Source organism: Larus michahellis, chromosome Z (genome assembly GCF_964199755.1).
Source record: "Larus michahellis chromosome Z, bLarMic1.1, whole genome shotgun sequence".
Lineage (NCBI taxonomy): Eukaryota > Metazoa > Chordata > Aves > Charadriiformes > Laridae > Larus > Larus michahellis.
This window is the reverse complement of record NC_133930.1, coordinates 13,117,675-13,137,411: the sequence shown is the minus strand read 5'-3', so window position 1 is coordinate 13,137,411 and position 19,737 is coordinate 13,117,675. Positions and strand designations below refer to the sequence as shown.

General features: G+C 40.2%; 1 protein-coding gene across 2 annotated transcripts; it reads right to left on the bottom strand.

Annotated features, from left to right (window-relative positions):
* Window positions 1–1,022: 1,022 nt before the first annotated feature.
* On the bottom strand, window positions 1,023–18,816 carry TARS1 (threonyl-tRNA synthetase 1). Of its 2 annotated transcripts, none has more exons than XM_074569301.1 (19): window positions 18,487–18,816; window positions 17,994–18,074; window positions 16,916–17,106; window positions 15,778–15,901; window positions 13,819–13,940; window positions 13,488–13,605; window positions 12,554–12,618; window positions 12,394–12,472; window positions 11,710–11,856; window positions 10,759–10,857; window positions 9,869–10,035; window positions 9,174–9,336; window positions 8,948–9,085; window positions 8,160–8,237; window positions 5,517–5,617; window positions 5,293–5,397; window positions 4,539–4,611; window positions 3,620–3,734; window positions 1,023–2,283 (listed from the first exon to the last, which is right to left on the bottom strand). In XM_074569301.1, the coding sequence occupies exons 1-19, from the start codon at window positions 18,799–18,801 to the stop codon at window positions 2,135–2,137; spliced, it is 2,430 nt and encodes an 809-aa protein (XP_074425402.1). In that variant the 5' UTR covers window positions 18,802–18,816; the 3' UTR covers window positions 1,023–2,134. The 2 variants fall into 2 exon arrangements, with proteins under 2 accessions (XP_074425402.1, XP_074425404.1); XM_074569303.1 differs by having other exon boundaries at window positions 18,219–18,525.
* Between the last annotated feature and the right edge of the window lie 921 nt (window positions 18,817–19,737).

The window sequence follows — 19,737 nt, the reverse complement described above, 5'->3', positions numbered from 1 at the left end:
CATTGCAACTGGGCGGATTTTCCGAAGTCGCTCAGTAGACCCTGGGTTGGGGTGTTGGAAAAGCCTCCCTGGGTCATACTCACACGGGCCTCGGTCATTTCAGGTGTAATTGCTGCAGCAGTTTGACAAAGCCCATTTGTGGAAGTGTGTATGTAGAAGTTTAAAAACACGGTCTAAGTAAGTGAGGTTTCTGTAGGAGGTCCAAGACAGACACCTACTGAGTCATGCATAGTAGTGGCTTGTGTTTTACAGCACTGTTATCTCACTACGTGACTACAGCGGTTTAATGCTAGTGTGCCTAGGGATGGATCCCTGCAAAACAAAAGGCAGAGCCCTCTGTGGAAGTCAACAAATGCGCCAGCCTGGTGGAAAGGTTTAAGGCACGATTCCTAGAGAGAAACGGGGCTCGTGGCTCCTTCTCCCAGGGGACCGGTATCTACTCCGGCTTTGTTTCAACATTTGATGAAGTCTTTCTGCCCCAGAGATGGATGACATCTGATTCTGCTGTTTTGCATGAACACTCACTCCACAGCAAAATACAGTAAAATACAGAAAGTAAGATTAAGGTGTTTTAAACACATTAACCCTCACTGAAATAATTCTGAAAGCAGAAAGGTGGTGAAAAGTAATTTCCCCCCCTTATTTTTTTCACACAGAGGTTAGATGGAACATTTAGTCTGAATGAACCAAAGGATGACTAAATAGATTGCCCTCAGAGTTCCTGGGGTTGTGGCCTGGTGAGACTGAATTCACAATTGGTTCAAGTGCTGATATAACGTTACCATCACGCCTGAGAAAAATGAGAAAAGGCTAGATGAAATGCCTCTATGCAGATAATAAAGGAAATGGAGAGAAGTGGAGGCTCTCCAAAGACAGCATGGTTCAAACGTCTCCTCAGATTTGTCTGATCTTTGCTAAGGCTGTAGCAATAGCTTTCTTTTTAAAGGAACAGTTATCAATGATCTTCGGAAGCTGTTCAGTTCAGTTAACAAAAAAAACCAAACAACCAAAACCAAACCAAAAAACCTCAGACCTTAATTTTATTTTTTGTCAGCAACAGACATTTGCCTCTTGTGAGCCAGATACACAAAAAAAAGCAACACCAAAAACCAAACCCCCCACCAACTGATAAGATCCCTCAACTGTGAGACAGAAAGGGCTGCTAATTGAGTACATGATGCCCTGGGCTAGAGGCTCGCATAGGAAGTGTTCTACTGAAGGGGACTATACCCGTGAAATTGAAAAATATAGCCCTTTTCTTAAAAAAATAATCATTACCCTTTTTAGTTCAGTACATTCTTGTTTCTGCTGTGACACATACAGTGCTACTGAAAGGACAGCTCAAGGATATGAAAAGAAACACTTCTCCATTCCCAAGAATCCTGGTTCTCTTAGCTGCTGTTTTGGCCCTGCTATCCCCGACCTCTTCCAGACAGTCTTATCCCCTTTTTACAGCTTCAACGGCCTTACCCGTAGAGCCAGCACATTTCAGATGCTGCCTTTGGAAAAGGGTATTAGTTGGCTTCAGTTAGCAGCTCGGTGCTCTGTGGCAGGCAGGAGTGTCACACAGTGAGAGCTGAGACACTCGCAGAGGCACCAACCACACTGGAAACGGGAGACCTCTGTTCGCTTCCCCCTTCATGTGACTGGGAGCTGTTCAGAGTCAATGCATTTAACTGGTGTAAGACCAGCATACAAGACTGCAAGGTATTACTTTCCTTGCTAAAGTAGACACTCCAAAAGCTGCTGCAGCACATGATTACTATGTGGTTTCTTGAGTCTGAGGTCTTCTCTTAAAACACATTTGTTACCAGAATGTATTTTATTCTTAACAGGGTAGTTAGAATGCTATAGGTATCCCCGATTACCATTTCCATTTTCCCTTGCAGTCACAGAAAGTCACTTCATCTTGCTTCATCTGTCATTGGTCAGAGGCCAGAAAATTTTACTTCAAGGTGTGTGAAAAACTCATTTTTACAAAAAGAGACATTTCTGACTAAAGAAAAATCTCTGCTAAAATGAGCAAGAGGTCCAATGTGAAATATATTTCAAATCTGGTTCAGAACAAGAACTCTGTGGTTAACTGAATTAAGAAAACTAGTATCTTTTTTAATGCCAGGTAGAACAGATGGTGTTAAAATTCCTCTTCAGCTTGCCTGGAGCGAGAGTGTTTCAGTTCCAGCAGTCTCTCCACGGTGTCTGCAATTGTACGCTCACCATGCACCTTGTTATCTCGGGTGCGGATGTTAACCGTTTCACTTGCCTTCTCCTTCTCACCAACAACTAGAAGCAACCAACATGCAAAGGAATGAACTCAACCTTTAGCAAGCTCTTTTTTCCCCCACTCCCTTAAAACTTAGGCACACTGAACAAAAATTCTAAAAAGCTCACCAACGCATCAAATCCTTCTTTGCCCTCCTCCCAGCTCCCCCCATTTAGATCTGTAACAGCCAATAGCCTTACTTAATCACGTAACATTTAATAGGTTTTAGTATGTTATGAATAGCAACTTAGCAAAATATGACTAAAGAGAAAAGTAAACTTAGTAAGTTTAGCTTGACTGACTTCTTAGAGAGAACCACAAAGTCAAAATGAGAAATAAACACAGAGTACTCCACAGACAAAGATAAGACAGACAACTTTGTTGTAAGTAACCAATAGCTTTTGTTTTCTTTACAGAAACAGCAAGACAGTTTATTGGAAAATCCTAAAGCTATTTTAGTTAAACATAAAGATACAGATACCAAGATAATATATGTATGTCTCACTACTAATATAGATTTCATATAATATACTTGGAGGTAGCTACAGGAGATTGCATTTCTTTGGTAGCCAACCTACATTCAGTGGGACAACTCTTTGAAACAACCTCTTAATATAAATTTAGGTGAGATTTTTTTCCTGATAGGCTGATCATTTGTGTATGGTCTTGATGGTAAAATGTGATGGTGTCTTATCTGTATCATATGCTTAAAGTTTTAAAGAACAAAAGAACTTTACTCATGATTCTGTCAATTACTCCGAGGGTAGCGTTTCTCTGTCAAAGGCTATTTCTACTATAATGGAACCCAGAGAGTTTTAGGGTCAATGCTAGAGACTCAAATTACATGACACGACTAATGTGGTGCTTCAGATCACATACTTCAGGGTCAGTTTCTGATTTTCCCTACACCACCCTCTTGTGGAACAGTTTTCTCCATACATGCACGTATAGATCAGAAGTGCACCACAGCTGAATGCACTGAAAATACGGTACTTCTTTTGCTACACTTGAAACGAGCATAAATTATTGGGGGAACATAAAATCGCTTAACAATCTGACTGACAAAGGGCAACAGATTTTATACGTGTCTCCACATTGCTGACCGGAAGACAGCAAAGACATTTTTCTAAAGCAGCAGTAATGCCTTGGGCCACAGTGACCCCATTTCAGTGAAGCTATACAAGCCAGGAATGCCTATCATGTAGGCAGGAGAGGCTCTCTGGGATGGAGACTCTTAGGAACAAAGCGACCTAAAACAGACTACCATTTTCTGCCTTGCTCACAGAAGAAAGATCAAATCCTATAACCTATGCAACAGGTCAGCCAGGATAAGGTAACAAATGCACTATACATTACCCAGAATGAAGTTGTATTGTGCAAGCTGAGCATTTCTGATCTTCTTGTTCAGTGTGCACCCAGGATCTACATCAACATCTGCCATTAATCCAGCGTCATGGAAGTGCTGCCTGACCTAGGAGGAAAAGTATTTAAACTGTCACTATAGGAGACAATTCACAACATTGGAATTGTTCATTCCAATGAACTCATTGGAATTCCATTCCACTCACTATAGGAGTTCATTCACAACAATGAACTATGACTTGTAGACTTAAGCCACTTAAGCTCGTCTGACCCCTAAAACAAAGGCACCCTCATTGGCTCAGGCATTGGAGATGAGCCCAGTTCAAGAAATGGAAACAGGTCAGCTATCATGCAAGTACATACACATTAAATAAGTAAGCAGTGATGTGAATCTAATGTTTTGGGCTGAATAGCAATTGAGTTTGATATTGTGAAAGACAGCAAGGTGGTGGGGCTTTCTGATTAGAAAATTCATTTTTATTACTTTTTCTTTTTTCCCATTATACATACTTTATTTATGTATAATGTGCTTGAAAGAAATAGAGGAGGTGGTTTGCTGGATGCTAAATATGCAAAGACCCATCTTCATCTTCGTTACTGCTTTTGCAAGATGCACATGGCCATGGGAGACTAGAACTTGAAGGGTAAGACAACTTTTGAGCTAGAGTGAAAAAATAAGTTTTCTGAAAATAAAAGCCTCACAAAGACCAGCATCTGTTGTTTAGAAATCTATTTCAGGTCCTCTTTAATATATGTCTACCACTTCAGCAGCTAATTGTAATATAAAAATGATGCAATGTTATATGCAAAGACTTACAATATTTATCTGGGATAAATACTATTAATCATTAAATTTAGTATCTCAACTAAATAAAATACACTGAAAAAAAGCGCCCCAAACCATATACATCACCTTTTGAGCATACTCATCACATGTTGGTCCTACTGGTACCACCATTACTTGCTGCGGGGACAGCCAGAGCGGCCTTCAATAAACAAAGAAAACAAGTTATATAGCTTTCAGTATTTTTTTAGTATGAAAAATCCTATTAACAGATAGGACTAAAATATACACGAGAGATTTGTAAAGCCAACTGCTTAGATTAGGTTCACAAGCAATGACAGCCCCACATGCATTAAAATTTATCTCCCAAAAAGAGCTGAGTATCTAAATAAATTGCAGTGTGGACAAAAATACTTTTGAAGATTGAAGTTGTGTTTTAGAACAGACAACAAATCATAACTGGGTTGTTGAGCTTATTACTAACTAATCATGGGAAAACATTTACTTTTGAGTCTGTTTACAATTAGAGGGGTCATCCCCATCAGGTATTACACTGCACCAAGTAAAGGAGATGACCTACACAAACGACTCGTTGCAAGGCAGCCCAGCTGCAAGAGCAAAGTTGAGATACACACCTTGGGCAGACAAGCTGTATGCTGTACCTGCATGAGTGGTACCATGTAGAGGCTACAAGATCAAGAATTATTTAATAGCTACAGAAGGTGGTTCAGAAGGAATTGGCCTGTTGTACATCTACAGCACACCTCTGTAGTAGCAAGCAAGTTGAACAAACCCTCTTGATTCTTGCATGCTTGGGACTAATTTCTCTTCTACATAAAGTGTTTGCTCATACTGGAATAATAAATCTACTTTTCAACGTTACCATTTGCCTCCATAGTTTTCAGTTAGAATGGCGATCATTCTCTCCACAGATCCCAGGATAGCCCGGTGAATGATAACTGGTCTTGTCTTGTCATTACCATCATGGCTGCAAAGAAAGGGGTGTTTTTTTTAAATGTAAGTTTTTTTCTTGATGCAAACTTACGCCTTTGGGTGACGGGAAAGTTAGATTATGTAGCTATTAAAACCACCAGCCTCTGTGCTTACCTGACAAAGGTGAGGTTAAATCTGACTGGCAGCTGAAAGTCAAGCTGGATTGTAGCACATTGGTGGTAGCGGCCAATGGCATCTTTAATCTGAATGTCAATCTGCGAAACAAAAAGGCACAAGTTTTACTACAGTTTATGATACAAGCATGTCCTTCTGAAAGCAAACTCACTGTTTTAAGATGGAAGGTTTCACTCAATGCAGAGGAACTATAGCTGGTTTTAGGCAACATACTTTTATTTCAGCCTGCCTTAGGACTTAAATGATTTGCAGGTTTGGATGCAAAAAATGTTAGAGCTAAGAAAAGGTTGAGCAAGTGGAGAGACATTACTTCAGGGAGGAACTACATTTAATACCTCATGCTATTTTTTATGAGTTTCAATCTGGGACTTTCATGGGCCTTTTCACCAAGTGAATTCAGCAGCACATAAGAGCAAGTGCAAGATCAGAACTGAACATCTCTCGACAAAAATGAGATTTCTTCAACCTCAAACTGGCAAACTTATGCTCCTTTATTATGCAGTACTTGAATACCTTGTAGCCTATGTTATGAATTCTGGGCACGGACACAGGATGAGAATCCTACCGTTAAACGGTCCACTTACCAGTAGGGATCATATTAATCAAGGACACTTGATCTGACTTGAGTATCTACAGTCAAGCCTATTCTTTCTATTCCATCTTACACTTTAATCCTAAGTATGCTTAAGATACAAGTTAGACAGAGAGATGGACAGAAAACAGTAGATTTATAGTGTCCTGACCTTATTTATCTATCACATTGCTCTCTTACTCATATGTTTACCAGTACAGCTATATGTTGGGGCTGTGTGCCTTACTTTAATTTATACATCAAACAAACAGACCACAGTTTTATTAACTGAAGTTCTAAACGTCTTTCAATTTTGCGTTCAGATGCCAGAGTTTATCATCATTCAGCTACTCACCAAAGAGCTTCTATCAAAATAAATTATTTGCTACCTTCTTTAATTTCAAATCACTCACTCACAGACTGGAAAAAAAATCCAAGTAGTTTAAGGTACCCTAGATGTAGAGCTTAACTTAAAAACGTTAATTTAACTAGTTTGCATTAAAACCAGTGCAAAATATACGAATTTGCTCACCTTACTTTGACTAGAGTGTATTAGCAGCAAGTATAAAGTTAATTAAGGTTAACAAAGGTTCCTGTAGATATTTGCCTTCTTTCAAATCAACAGAGGAAATTACTAAATGTTGTTTGCATTTCACATTATGAATGATTAGCTGCTATAACACATTTCACCTACAACCCATAAAATGAAATTGATTCAATTAGCATACAAAGAGAGAAATCAGAATCAGTTTACTAGATGACTGAATACGGAGATTAATGTAGTGTAGGTTTATTAAGGAAAGAGTTACAAGTAATTTTGTAAGGCTGTCTGTCCTTATGCTCAAAAGATATCAGGAAATTTCTAGAATGCCCTGCTTAATCTGTGCAAACTGAAGAGACAGCTTTAAAAAAAACCAACAAAACCAGAAAACCAATGCAAGGGACATCTTAAAATACCAAAACTCACCAGCAACTCAACACAGCTACAAAACTATGTCAGTAAAGGCAATATTTTTCAAGAATTTCTTTTAACTAGTAAGTTTATTTTTGTTTTTCTCATGAATTAGGATTTACTTATTGCTGCAAGGATTATTTCTAATGCAGCAATTTCTCTGGTAATGCAGATCTTACAGTGCCACCTTCTGTTCATGTCTCCCACTAAACCAATCAGCTTTGTTTAAGCAGCAGACAAATAGTCCATAAATGTAAACTGAATTTAATTAATGAAATGAGTATTAAATCTATGTGAAAACCAAGATCACAGAGTATTATTTCTCTTTCAAGTATGTCAGAGTTTACATATCTGGAAAAAAAAAAAAAAACAAAATTTCAGCTGTACAGCATCTTAAAATGGTATTAGATAACTTAAAAAAAAAAAAAAAAAAAAAAGCCCTCTTCCCGATACTAGTTTTTAACAATCTCAGCTTGTACCAGGTCATCAGTTTAAGAATCAGTTTTTGTTCTATATCCTCCAGTCAAACCTAAACAGCACCAATGCTTTAGAAATGCATACTGACATTGAAAAAATTGAGTTATAATGTTACACTGGAAGGGAATGTGCATGACAGTAAGTGAAAAATAGAAGTTGTCTTTACCAAGAAGATAATGAATAAAACCCAAGAGCATCACCATACTATTTTCTCCCCCTTGCTCATAATAAGACATGAAAAACATTCTTTATGTATTAACAGCATTTACTGTCCATCTGTGTTTGTTTAATCAACTTAGAGCAGAATATTAATCAGAATGAGTTTGTCTTGGTCAGATATATATATAAATTTGAAGTCATCTGGCAAACATTGTGCACAAATAGATGCCAAAAACTTGTCTTCCTGGGGAAAAATGACATTTAGCATCATTTTTTAAACACATGAAAACTGTTTTTTTTTTTCTGTTCATCCGCTATACTGCAAAGAACAGTATTTGCATCCTATGTCTACTGCCAAGATTATGGTAGTATCAATGGAAAGCAAGGAATTCTATAACTTTTGTCTGCCTCATCCAAACAGAATTAAAAGCCTGACCCAGCGAGGGGTTAGTAACATACTAACCTTAGGTCCATAGAAAGCTCCATCGCCAGGGTTTAACTCCCACTTCTCACCAAAGTCATTGAGGCTGTTTTCGAGTTGCTAGAGATAAAGGACACATACACTCAGTGTTTCTCAACCATTTGCTGTTTCTAATCAGGTCAGCCTGCTGCTACAGATATGTGACACTACCAGATTCTCAGTACTTCTCAGTTACTCCTGCAACTCATTTGTTTTCTGAAAAAGGAAATTTTTGGAGGAGCCCCAGACAAAAAAAACAAATTAATTTAGTTCAAATTTAAACAAACAAAATTAACGCATGCATTTTGAAAGAAGCCAAACACGCAGCATTATCTAAGATGCAAGAACTTTTTATGCTAGATTCAAAGTTTGTAGATAATATTGACGGGGGATCCACCCTGATATACTTAATGTCTATTCCTTCTCCCCAGCACTGCACCTGCAGGGGCTAACCCCATCCCTTTCATCGTGAAAGCAACCTGGCTCCTGGAAGATAGCTCTAAGTCTTATTACAGGGGCTGCCAAAATTTATTCTCTTCCTTTTTTTTTTTTTTTTTTTTTTTAATGATCAAAAAGTTTAAGAAGATACAGGTAATTTGATTCCGACATGGAGATTGCACCTGTATGGAGAGTAAGCTATTTACAGCAGCCAGACTGAATGGAAGACAGTTATTAAAGTTATATTGCTCAGGTCCAGCTGTCACTGTACCTCCCAGAAGGCAATAAGTTCTTACAGGACTTCCAGCTGCAGCCCTGCTTTCATATAAAAAGTTAATAAAACTACTGTTTACCTTTTCAGCTTGATTCCACACTTCAATATCTCCCAGGTACTTTTCAGGACGAGTGGAGAGATTCAGTTTAAAGGAAAATCCAAAGACATCATACACGGTACGCAAGAATTGCAGACAACTCTTAATCTCCTCTTCAATCTTTATGAGAAGAGAAATAAAGTCTCAAACATGGAAAAATCAGTTAATCTTATTTTAATAACCAATTTCATTTAACAGCAGCCCATACCTGCTCCATAGCACAGAATATGTGAGCATCGTCCTGCTGGAATCGGCGTACTCGAGTGAGTCCTGTAAGAGCTCCTGACAGTTCATTGCGATGCAGAACACCAAAATCAGCCAACCGTAATGGCAGCTCACGCCATGATCTTGGACGGTGATCAAACATAAGGCTGAAGAAAAAGGTTATTACTTGAAGCTTATCCAGAATCAAAATTCTGCAAACAATAGCCAATGAGAAGGAGCCAGTACCTAAGCAGATGCCCATAATGCCAACGATGTAATCTGAATACAACAATAATTCATATCTAGTTTTGTCAGGAAAACAAATACAGATATCCTTTTATAGCTGCTAGATTTCCCCCACCTCACAGAGAGAAGATCAAACAGCTCCCAAAACTGAGTATTAAAACTGGAATGCCTAAATTGCCACAAAATTGACAACACACCAGATTTTGCAGTACCAAAGTAAGCTTCAGGTTTAAAACACAGTCACTGTAATGATGGAAAAATGACATTTCTCAGTGTCTCAAGTAAAGAGAGCAAGTAGACAAGACGACTCATAATTACATCTTTCCTGACAGCATGTCACATATGGATACCTGAACATAGCCATCTTTACAATTAAGCCAGCAAAAGAAACAGTATTTTTTTTTTCTTTGAATCAGCACCATCTTTGGTAAACTGGATTTGCTATATATTTACCAGTGTCCTGGACAGTTCATAGGCTTCAGAGCAAAGATTTCTTTCTCCACTTCGAACGAAAACATGTTGTCACTGTAATGCTGCCAGTGCCCTGAAGTCATCCATAGTTTACTGTTGAAAACATTTGGAGTGACAACCTCCTGGAATCCACGTTTTCGATACTCGCTCTAAAACAAAAGACCCAGTACATAAAAAAAAATAGTAAAGCAAATAAAAGTAATGATACTAGACTTCAATCTGCAACCATTAAAATATCCAAATGCTGCCCTACAAAAGTCCATGACTCGAGAAAAGAACAGAAAAATTCAAGTAGGACATGCTAGGATACATTGCTTTCACAAGCACCACCCCTCCCCCCACAATTCCCCTGTAGTAAGCAAGAAGAACATGTTTCTTCCCTGCAAGCAAAGCAGCAGTCTCTAATTATTCAATGACACCTGACAGTACATTGCAGCCCAAATATATAAGACCGACTTTAAATATTACAACAAGAAGATAGGACTTTTTTTCTCTACACATAATTTCATAACAAATAGTTCTACAAGGCCAAATTTAGTAAGTTTATTAAAACAAATCAATATGAATCAGTGGAAAAGCCATAGTGTGAGCTTTGCTGTACTATTAGATGTCAAAGAATTCATACTATAAAGCATCGTTATCGCTGCTTTAACTGCAAGTATAAAATATTGATAAAAACATAAATTAGCAAAGATTGTGAGAAGACCAATTCAGAAACGAGGTTTCTATAGTTCTGTGGCTTCCAGATTTAAGAGATTAAACTAACTTGAAATGAAGGGCTGTTAATACCATTGTATGTAATATGCTGTTATGTATTTTTCTAAAACTAAGCAGTTTCTTCTATCAGAAGATTTCCAAAAGACATTACTTACCCGGATGAATTCAATTAACGTGTTGTAAATGTAAGCTCCTTTTGGCAAGAAAAAACAGCTACCAGGGCTGAGCTCATGAAAGAAAAACAGTTCTTGGTCCTGCAAAAAAACAGTATTTGAAAAACTTAGTATTTTTACACCACCTTTTTCACTTAATTTTCACAAATGAATTACTACTGACTAGGCATCACTAATCAAAGTTAAAAAAACAAACAAACAAAAAAAGAAAAGCAATAGATCAGATGCATTTCCACTAGTATTTATATCTCCATCAGTACTTAGAGGGGAGATTGTTCAGTTTCCTGTTTTGTTACTGATGCTCCAAAACCTCATGTTTATGTCTAATTCCTAATGGTGCCCACATAGCTCCCTTTGTACACTGACACATAACGTTTAGTTCTGCTTCTACAGCTCTCTAACTATCTGCACATGAACTGAATGTATGAATGGACTCATGTTGTGACAAACTGTGCACATGCTTGAGGACTGCTGCAAAAAAGCAGCAATCTTTAACAGTGTCCAGGAGTATCAATTATCTGACACGGGTTTCCATCTAAGAAACAAAACCAAAAACCAACCAACAAAAAAACCACAGAAATGGATTCTGAAATGACACAGAAGAAAAGAACTGTGAGTCAACAGCCTGCGGCAAATTGCATAGAAGTGACCACTGCTCGCACACTGAAGTTTTCATGTTTTGCAGACCGAAGTGCTGATGTTCTGTCCTGACTGATCTGTGAAATAAGCATGTCATCATGTTTAAAGCAGTGAAAAGTTCTAAAACGAAGTTATTTCCTTCAGGACTTTTGATGCTCTTTGAGAGAAAAGTACCCGACTTTGCAACTCGACTGAAAATACAATCGTGTCACATCTTGGTTGTGGCAGCAAGTATATGCTGTCCTCAAGATGCTTCTGGTTAAGGGGTTACATTCACCAGAAAAACTGTCTCACCCGCCCAATTTTTCTGTGATCTCTGCTTTTAGCCTCCTCCTGGAATTTCTCCCACTCCTTCAGCATTTTTGCATCTGGGAATGAAATTCCGTAGATCCGCTGGAGGGATTCCATATCAGCCTTGCCTTCCCAATAGGTAGAAGAATTCTGCACGCAAAAATAAACGAAACATTGAAGAAGAGGAGCCTCCACATTTTACTAGTACTGCCTGCTATGAAAAGACATGCTATTATTAATAAATCAGTATACTTAATGTAGAACAACTAAGGCATAAGGAGTTTTAATCTTAAATTCAGAGCACTGGTTAAGAAAAAATCCAGAAAAAAACAGGTGAACAGAATACGTAAAAATGGTTTCAAGCTCTCTCCCGTGGTTTTTTTTATGCCTATTTGGTCTCTTTGTAGGCATCCTACTCCAACTGTTTATTCACACTCAGCTATAACCATCAATTGAGCAAAAACCATAAACTCTGATACGAGTTCAACGAAGCCTTTAGCCCCACTCACATTGCCATCTGCCCTGGAAACCTTATTGGGCTTCAGACCATTTGAATATCATTCTAGCACACAACCCTTTCCCAATTTGTTACACTGAAGTTTTGGCCAGGTTACCCATTTTACGGTACATTCTTGGATAAACCACCATCGTACTGCCCAAAGACAGCAACACATTTTCAGTACCTACCTTATGAATTTTTATGGTCTTTATCTTGCCAGTATGTCTGACATGAGGCCCTCTGCACAAATCTATCAAGGGACCGCACCTAAGAATAGGAAAACATTCATTTGGTATATTCCATCACAGAAAGATATATCCAGTAATATTACGATGCACGTGTAATTACCTGTATACCGTTGTAGTTGGAGTATTGACCTTCTCATTCAGGATGCGACACTTGAATTTATTATACTGAGAAGAAAAGCAGCATACATATTTGTTAACTTCTTGTGAAGCAAGAGAACTGGAAAGCAGTTTAAATTATTTGCAATCCTGATGCTATGCTGTATCAAAAGAGGATTATAAAAGACAGACAGAAAGATAGTCAAGTAGTGGAGCAAGCTGCCCAGAATGCAGGCTGTGAAGTCTCCATCTTTAGAGGTTTTGAATGCCCAACCGGACAAGCACTCAGAAACCTGGTCTGATTTCAGTGTTGACCCCATGCCCTCTGCATGAGATTGGACTGGAGAGCTATGGAGATACCTTCCAACCCCAATGACACTGTAATTCTCCTGATGAGAGTGAAAACCAAGTAACGTCTACCTCAGGAATGCCAGAAAATTACATGCAACTAGGTGCTAAAGAGAAAGGATCAGCTTTTAGTGTTGCTTGGACTTTCTCAGAAGTCCTCATTCTAAAAAATGTTTTATGAAGCTTTCTGAATGCATCAGCACATGCACTTAGAGTATCACCACAGCATTTTACTAACAGCTGATATATTATAGGCATATAACATAAATGCACATAACATATTGCAAATTTACATCTGTTGGAAATGAATAAAGAGTGTGGCTTCAGAGATTTTGCCAAGGTCACCCAGGGAAAGAATGAGAATTCTCACAGATGCAGAAAATCTAACGCACATTCCCCAGAACCTAAGAATTACACCTTCGCTCATTTTTTTTGTTAAATATCACAAATGAGGTTATAGGAACGTACCACCTTACAGAGTTAATTTGATAGAGACCTTCCTCCACTGCTAACAGAACATGCAGCTAAACTTACAAATACCTAAAGAATTAACTGCGTGGTGCTAGAAACAACCTCTTACAACAGCCTACCTTAAACATTTCAAGTAGTGTTTCCTTCTTAACTTCCAGTCTTTCAAAGGCTTGTTTTTCCTTCATTATCTTTTTGCATAACGCTTCCAAAGCGGAGAAGTCGTTACTTGATACACCCCTAAAATAAACACACACACACAATAGTGAGTTATACTTGCTTTCACTTGCAATTTCTGATCCAGTTGCAATACACTAGCTTGTGAATAGGGGACACTGCAAAGAACAAAGCCATCTGCAGTAATGCAGATGACTTTGTTCTGGGAACAAGCAGATAACAGAAACTTTGCTGTGATTGCCATCCTCCCGCTCCTAAAAAGAATACAAAACCTACCCTTCCTCAAGGAACATGTCATAATAAAATCCATTTTCTATTGGTGGGCCATAGCACAAACAGCCACCATAGATTCGCTCCATAGCTTCACCCATTATGTGAGCACTTGAGTGCCAGTATACCTAGTGGAAGTAAAAAACAGAGGGGATCAGTCTGAACATGCACAATGCGTTTCTGAGTATCTTATTTAAAACCTTTTCTGAAACACCTGCTTTTAAGGATACTTGATGCAGATCCCACATTAGAGTCTGCAGAACAGAAGTGACCTGAACAGCAATACTCTCATCCTAAGCACCAATATTTCCAAAAGGTAATACTGGAAAATTGTTTACAGCCTGGCAGCAAGTAATTTCTGTTTTCAACTATTGTTGAAATGATTCAATTATTGTCAAGAAGTTGGGAAACTAATTAAGAAACTTTTTTTTCTATGAACTTCACTCAATCAGATTTCAACATAAGGCTGTGGTCCTAATCCAAAGATTTTATGCGTGGGAAATCCTGCGCCGAAGTAGAACTGTTCACAAAGTTAGAAATTACACTCTATCTTGTAGTACACCCAAAGCTTTGACAAATTAAAACCAAATCTATAGGACTTCTATCTGCTTTTGCTTGCACAGACCAGGAAACATAAATCTCACAGAAGGCATCATTTAGCCAATATAAAAAACCTACGTTTGAATGCAAGACCCCTGTGATGAGTTTGACTGATGGCTTCTTGTACCAAATGATTTTTTTCTAAAGAGAGTATTTACAAATTTACTGGTTATCCACATTTATATGAATGAGCAGACAAAATAAAGTTGTCCTGGTCTGAGGAAAAACAGAACCAATTTTTCTGTTTTGTAATTTTACTCTTTAGCTGGGCCTCTTCTAACTGACTAAAGTCTGAAATACGGCATATTGTTCAGAAACTGTTCACTCTTAGAGTGATAGGACCGGATTATACCAAGGACTGGTAAGCAGAGAGGCTCTTGCTTATACTTACTGCTATAACAACCAAGGTCAGCTAACTTCGTTATTTGCCCCTTAGAGGGTCAGAAACAGAAAAACATAGAGGGGTCCCACCCGCAGGGAGGAGCGAACAGGACAGGTGACCCAAAACTGACCAACAGGATATTCCATCCCATCTGCATCACGCTCAGTATAAAAGCTAAGGGATCAAAAGGTCAATTCTCTTTCTTCAATGGCCAACATCTCATGAGGACCCTGTCTGTTCGTCTGCTTTTGATCCCGATCCGAGCATTCCTGACTTCAGATCCAGAATCCAGCTCCTGTCCATTGCTGACTCCAGTCTGGGACTTTCCCTGTGCCTGCTGGTGACGCAATCATTATCCTGGGAGCTGGATACGGTTTTGTATATATTGTATACTTTTAAAAAAAATTATTATTTTATTATTATTTATTATTCCATTATTTATTAGTATTTTCATTAAAGTAGCTTAGTTCTTTTTCTAAACTCATAAATCTCTTTATCTCTTTCTCTACTTTCTTTGGAGGTGGGAGGCATCTGTCATTCTGATTGTCCAATCTGGCCAAAACCACGACAAAAGTACATACTTTTAAATGTACAAAGTAAAAGAGCAGCCTACTCAGTACTTTTTTGATTGTATATAGACAGTACTTTTGCACTATTGTTTTCAAAGTCAGTGCTGAAGAGATCAGTTCAAAAGACCTACTTTACATTAACAACAAGGCTGCAAATATAAAATTTTAACAAGAACAGAGTTGACATAAACTACAGCAACTGCTAGTAGACTTGGCTACAAATACACAGCAGAATGTACATTATCTGCAGTGCCGCAACTCCCTTGTAAGGAACTATTAGAAAATGCAAATGTACACACAGCAAACCTGTTCCCATCTCCTCCTCTTTTGAACACAGCAAAGACGCAAGTAACTACTTGAGGCTGAGTTTAATGCAAATTTTAATGCAAACAAATTTTGGAAGAAGATACTCACTGCTTGAGCCTCTTCATCTTCAAACTTAAGCAGCTCCAAGGTACAGTCCTCCTCCAAAGGCCGGTCTAGATCCCAAACCATCTTGTTCACTTTGGCAATAACAGTGTTGTCAGCTAGACCTTGACTACAGAATAAATACATGGTATATAATCTTCTGAAATCAGCAAGTAGAAGTTCCCCAAATTTGCCCTCCATGTTGATATAAGATTTTCAGGGGGTACAATGTCATAAACAAAATCCAAATAAATGAGCAGTCAGTCTTGAAAATTCATTAAAATCCTGCTCACATCTCAGAGATGAGGGAAGAAAGCTGTGCAGTATACTCAACATTCATATATTCATTAACATACTTGACCTAGAGGCAGCCACCTCAAAGTACTAACCTGACTTCAAAATCCTATTGCAATAGTAGACACACCTTCTCTTTTAAAAATTATCAAATACCTTTTTTGATGTAGTAATTTTACAGTTTTGTTTCCACTAGGCAAAAACCCACTTTCATTCATCCCAAATCACAAAAGCAAAGAAGGCTGCAATGACAAGGCACCTAAGCAAGAAAAAAATGCATTTTACCTCTAGGAATCACCCAGTTTTTGTAGTTTTAACTGCTAGGGTATCCAGTGTGCATTGTTCAAATCTACTCCACAGCAAGTCTGAGTAGCTCAGAGACGTGCAATACTCTCCCATGCAAGCAACAATGCAGGAAAGTGGAAGATACTTATACTGCTAACTCTCCCTGAAATCAACTGAAACATCACCCAGCAGTCATCTGCCCCAGGTCGATGAGAACTAGTTTCCATGTACTAACATTCAATCTGAGAGAGTAAATTTATTAGCAAGTTATTTCTTAATGCAATGACAGTATTTGCAGGGAAAAATATGCTAGTAGTATGTGTCCAAAAGATCTCAATTATATTCGTATTTAATTTTGAAACTGTATGTTCATAAGGCTAAAAAAATTGCATTCCAAATCTAAAACCCTATTGGTTACCTCCAGTTTATTACATACAAGATGCCTTGAGAAGAGCTGAGATAAATGACTACGAGAGAAATTACACGTTACCCATACCCTCACAGCCATAGCCTCCTGATAGAGCTGTCTAAAAAGGATTGAGTGTATCAAAGAATAGAATCATACCTAATTCCACAAGCAATTTGATAAGGAGTAGTCTTCCAGGATTCAGCATCAACCTGCTTGCCATCGGGTAATGTAACTTTAATGGCTTTACTGTCATTTGCAGCTCTTTCTGCAAGGAGTGCATCATGTTCAGCTTTAAGTTTATTGTACATCTCCAAACGTTCATTGATAAATGCAGGCCAAGGATTCAGCTATGTACAATGAATAAAGAGAAAGGAAAAAATCAACAGATTATTACAGTAATCCAATATCACATTATGTCAAGAATGCAAATAGAATGGATATACTTTTCATGAGCTGCTGACCATATCTATATATGTGCTATATCTATAATTAATCATTATTATTACAGATTAATTCTGTAGTCTTAATTATACAGTAATAAGAGTTCAGCTTAATGAAAATTATTAGTTTAAAATGTACCACTGTACACCTGTTCAATAAACTACACATATGTTAATAAGCTACTACATCATTTATTAAACACTTGTTTGATAAGCTCCACAAGAACAAAAATCAATTTGAAAACACTGTAAGAGTTAAACATAAAACCAGATTTTTCTTATTAGATCAAAAAACTCCAGGAACACCTCTACTCTGAGCCACCTGGACAGGAACTGACTCCAGCTCACACGTCATGTAATGACATCAGGGCTATCAGTGGGCATAACCAAGGTTATACAGCTATACGGTTGGCTCAGGATTAGTGCTGGCTGGCAGCTGGCCCTCTCTGTGCACAGCCAGAGGGATCTGTGTTTACCCACCACGAAGACAGAAAAGGCAGAGGACCTTCAGCCAGCTTTCCTCATCCCAGAGAACGGCTGCCTACCCCCTGGTGCAAACAGAGGCACGGTGAAAAGAGCGAAATCAGAACCGCTCTCCCATTAAACCAACATAACTTGGTGTAAAAAGCAACGAAGTCACTTCATGGCAAACTTTAGTAAAATAATAGCGGGAAAAAAGGTAACTGCAACTCCAGATTAAATACTTCAGAGAGATGAACTGCATCAGTATGGAATAAAACCAGAAGACTGGCACCTTCAACTCCCCCCACCCCCCCGGCCCAAGCACAGCTCACCTCCGTCCGCCCTCCATCGCCGGCCACCTCCTTCATCTTCTTCTTTCCGCAGTCCGCCTTTTTTTCTTCCCCAGCATTTACCTGAGGAGGGCGAGCACAATTTCCTCATCCTCCAGCGGTCGCTCACACCTAAGGCGCTTTAACCCCCCTGTCCGCCCCACACGACAGGGAAGAGACCCGACCCCTTCGCCCCACGAACCCGCAGCCCAGCCCCTGCTCTTTTACCTTCAAGTAAACCCCACCGCCTTTCCACCCTGCTCCCCCGGCGCTGGAGAAACACCCGTCCACCCGCGATAAGGGCGAGGGGGAAGAGGCCTAGCTCCCTCCTGCCGCCAGGACCCGTCCTCCTGACGGAGCCGCCCACCCTCCAGGCCTGACGCGGGGACAAGGGGAGGCCCCGCCTCAGGACACCCCCCCGGCCCGCGGTGAGAGGGGGCAGCGCTGAGGAGACAGACGGTGCTCCAGCACGACCCCCGGCCGCCGCCGGGCCCACCTGGCTGTCAGCGCCCGCCATTGCCACACGCGGAGCCTCGCGGCGCAGCAGGGAAGGGGCGGGAACGGCCCCGCGCAGGCGCGTCCCGGCCGCCGCAGCTGATGCAACCGGGGGCGGCCGGACCGACCTGACCTGAACTGCCGTATCCGGGCCAATGGGGCCGGAGGGCCGCGCCGGGACGGGACGCGGCTCCTCAGTGTGTGCGGCCGGGGAGGCGGGAGGGTACGCCGCCTGCGAGGGGACCCAGCAGCTCAAGATGGCGGAAGCCCTGTCAGCACCCGGGAAACGGGGCAGCGAGGGCCTGCGTGCGCTCATCCCTGCTCACCTCCCTCCTGAGGGAGAAACTTAACCAGCTTTCCCCCGCTGTCAGGGCCATAGGGCCCCGAGGGGGTGGGAAGGAGCTGAGGGCCGGGGTGGCACCCGGGGACTGAGTATGGGACTATCTTCAGAAAGGAGGCAAAAATATAATAAAATAAAAATCGCATTGACCAATGTCTGTTTTCTCAGAGGGGAAGGGGGCAGAAGAGTGGAAGATATTCTGAGGAAATTCTGTCAGACCTGTGTAAGAAAGGGAGGTATTGCTTTTGCAGAGGAGAAAAGCCGTTTCCATCAGAGGTGACACGATAAGGGAATGACTAAAAGAGGCTCCAGCAAAGGCTCGTAGAACATCTCTTATCACACAGACAAAAGGACAAACTGATTCCTACTGGATTAGTGTCTAGAAGGGCAGTCAAACATTTAACCAGGGCTAATGACATTGAGCAATCTTTTACCAAAAAGGAAAGAAATAAACTAGTCAGATCATCCCTTTAGGTGTAGCATAAAGAGAAGTAAACAGAGGCAGGACATGCGGGAAGAATTTTAGGCGGCTCGGACAGCCTGTGAACCCTGGAGTACCCAACCAATGGGAAACAGGGGAGGGAAAAATTCGGCCGGGATTAGGGAATAAAAAGGTGTGTTTCAAGAACTGGAAGTGTGCCTACTTGCTAGGTCACCCGCTCTTGCAACAAAGTAAATAAAAATGTGCTTCACAGAGGATTCTGCCTGAGCCTATTTCATTCGGACCGGAACTTGTTCCTCACACCTGGACGGCAGGAGTGCTGTGCTGAGCCCTGCCCTGAGAGGAGGCTCGGCACCGGCGGGCGCGGGGGGGACGGGAGTTGGAGTGTGGCCGGAGGCTACCGACATCTCTGAGAAAAGGATGTGATATTCAGATGCAGCTTTTTGCTTTGTAACTTTCTTCCCCTTTTC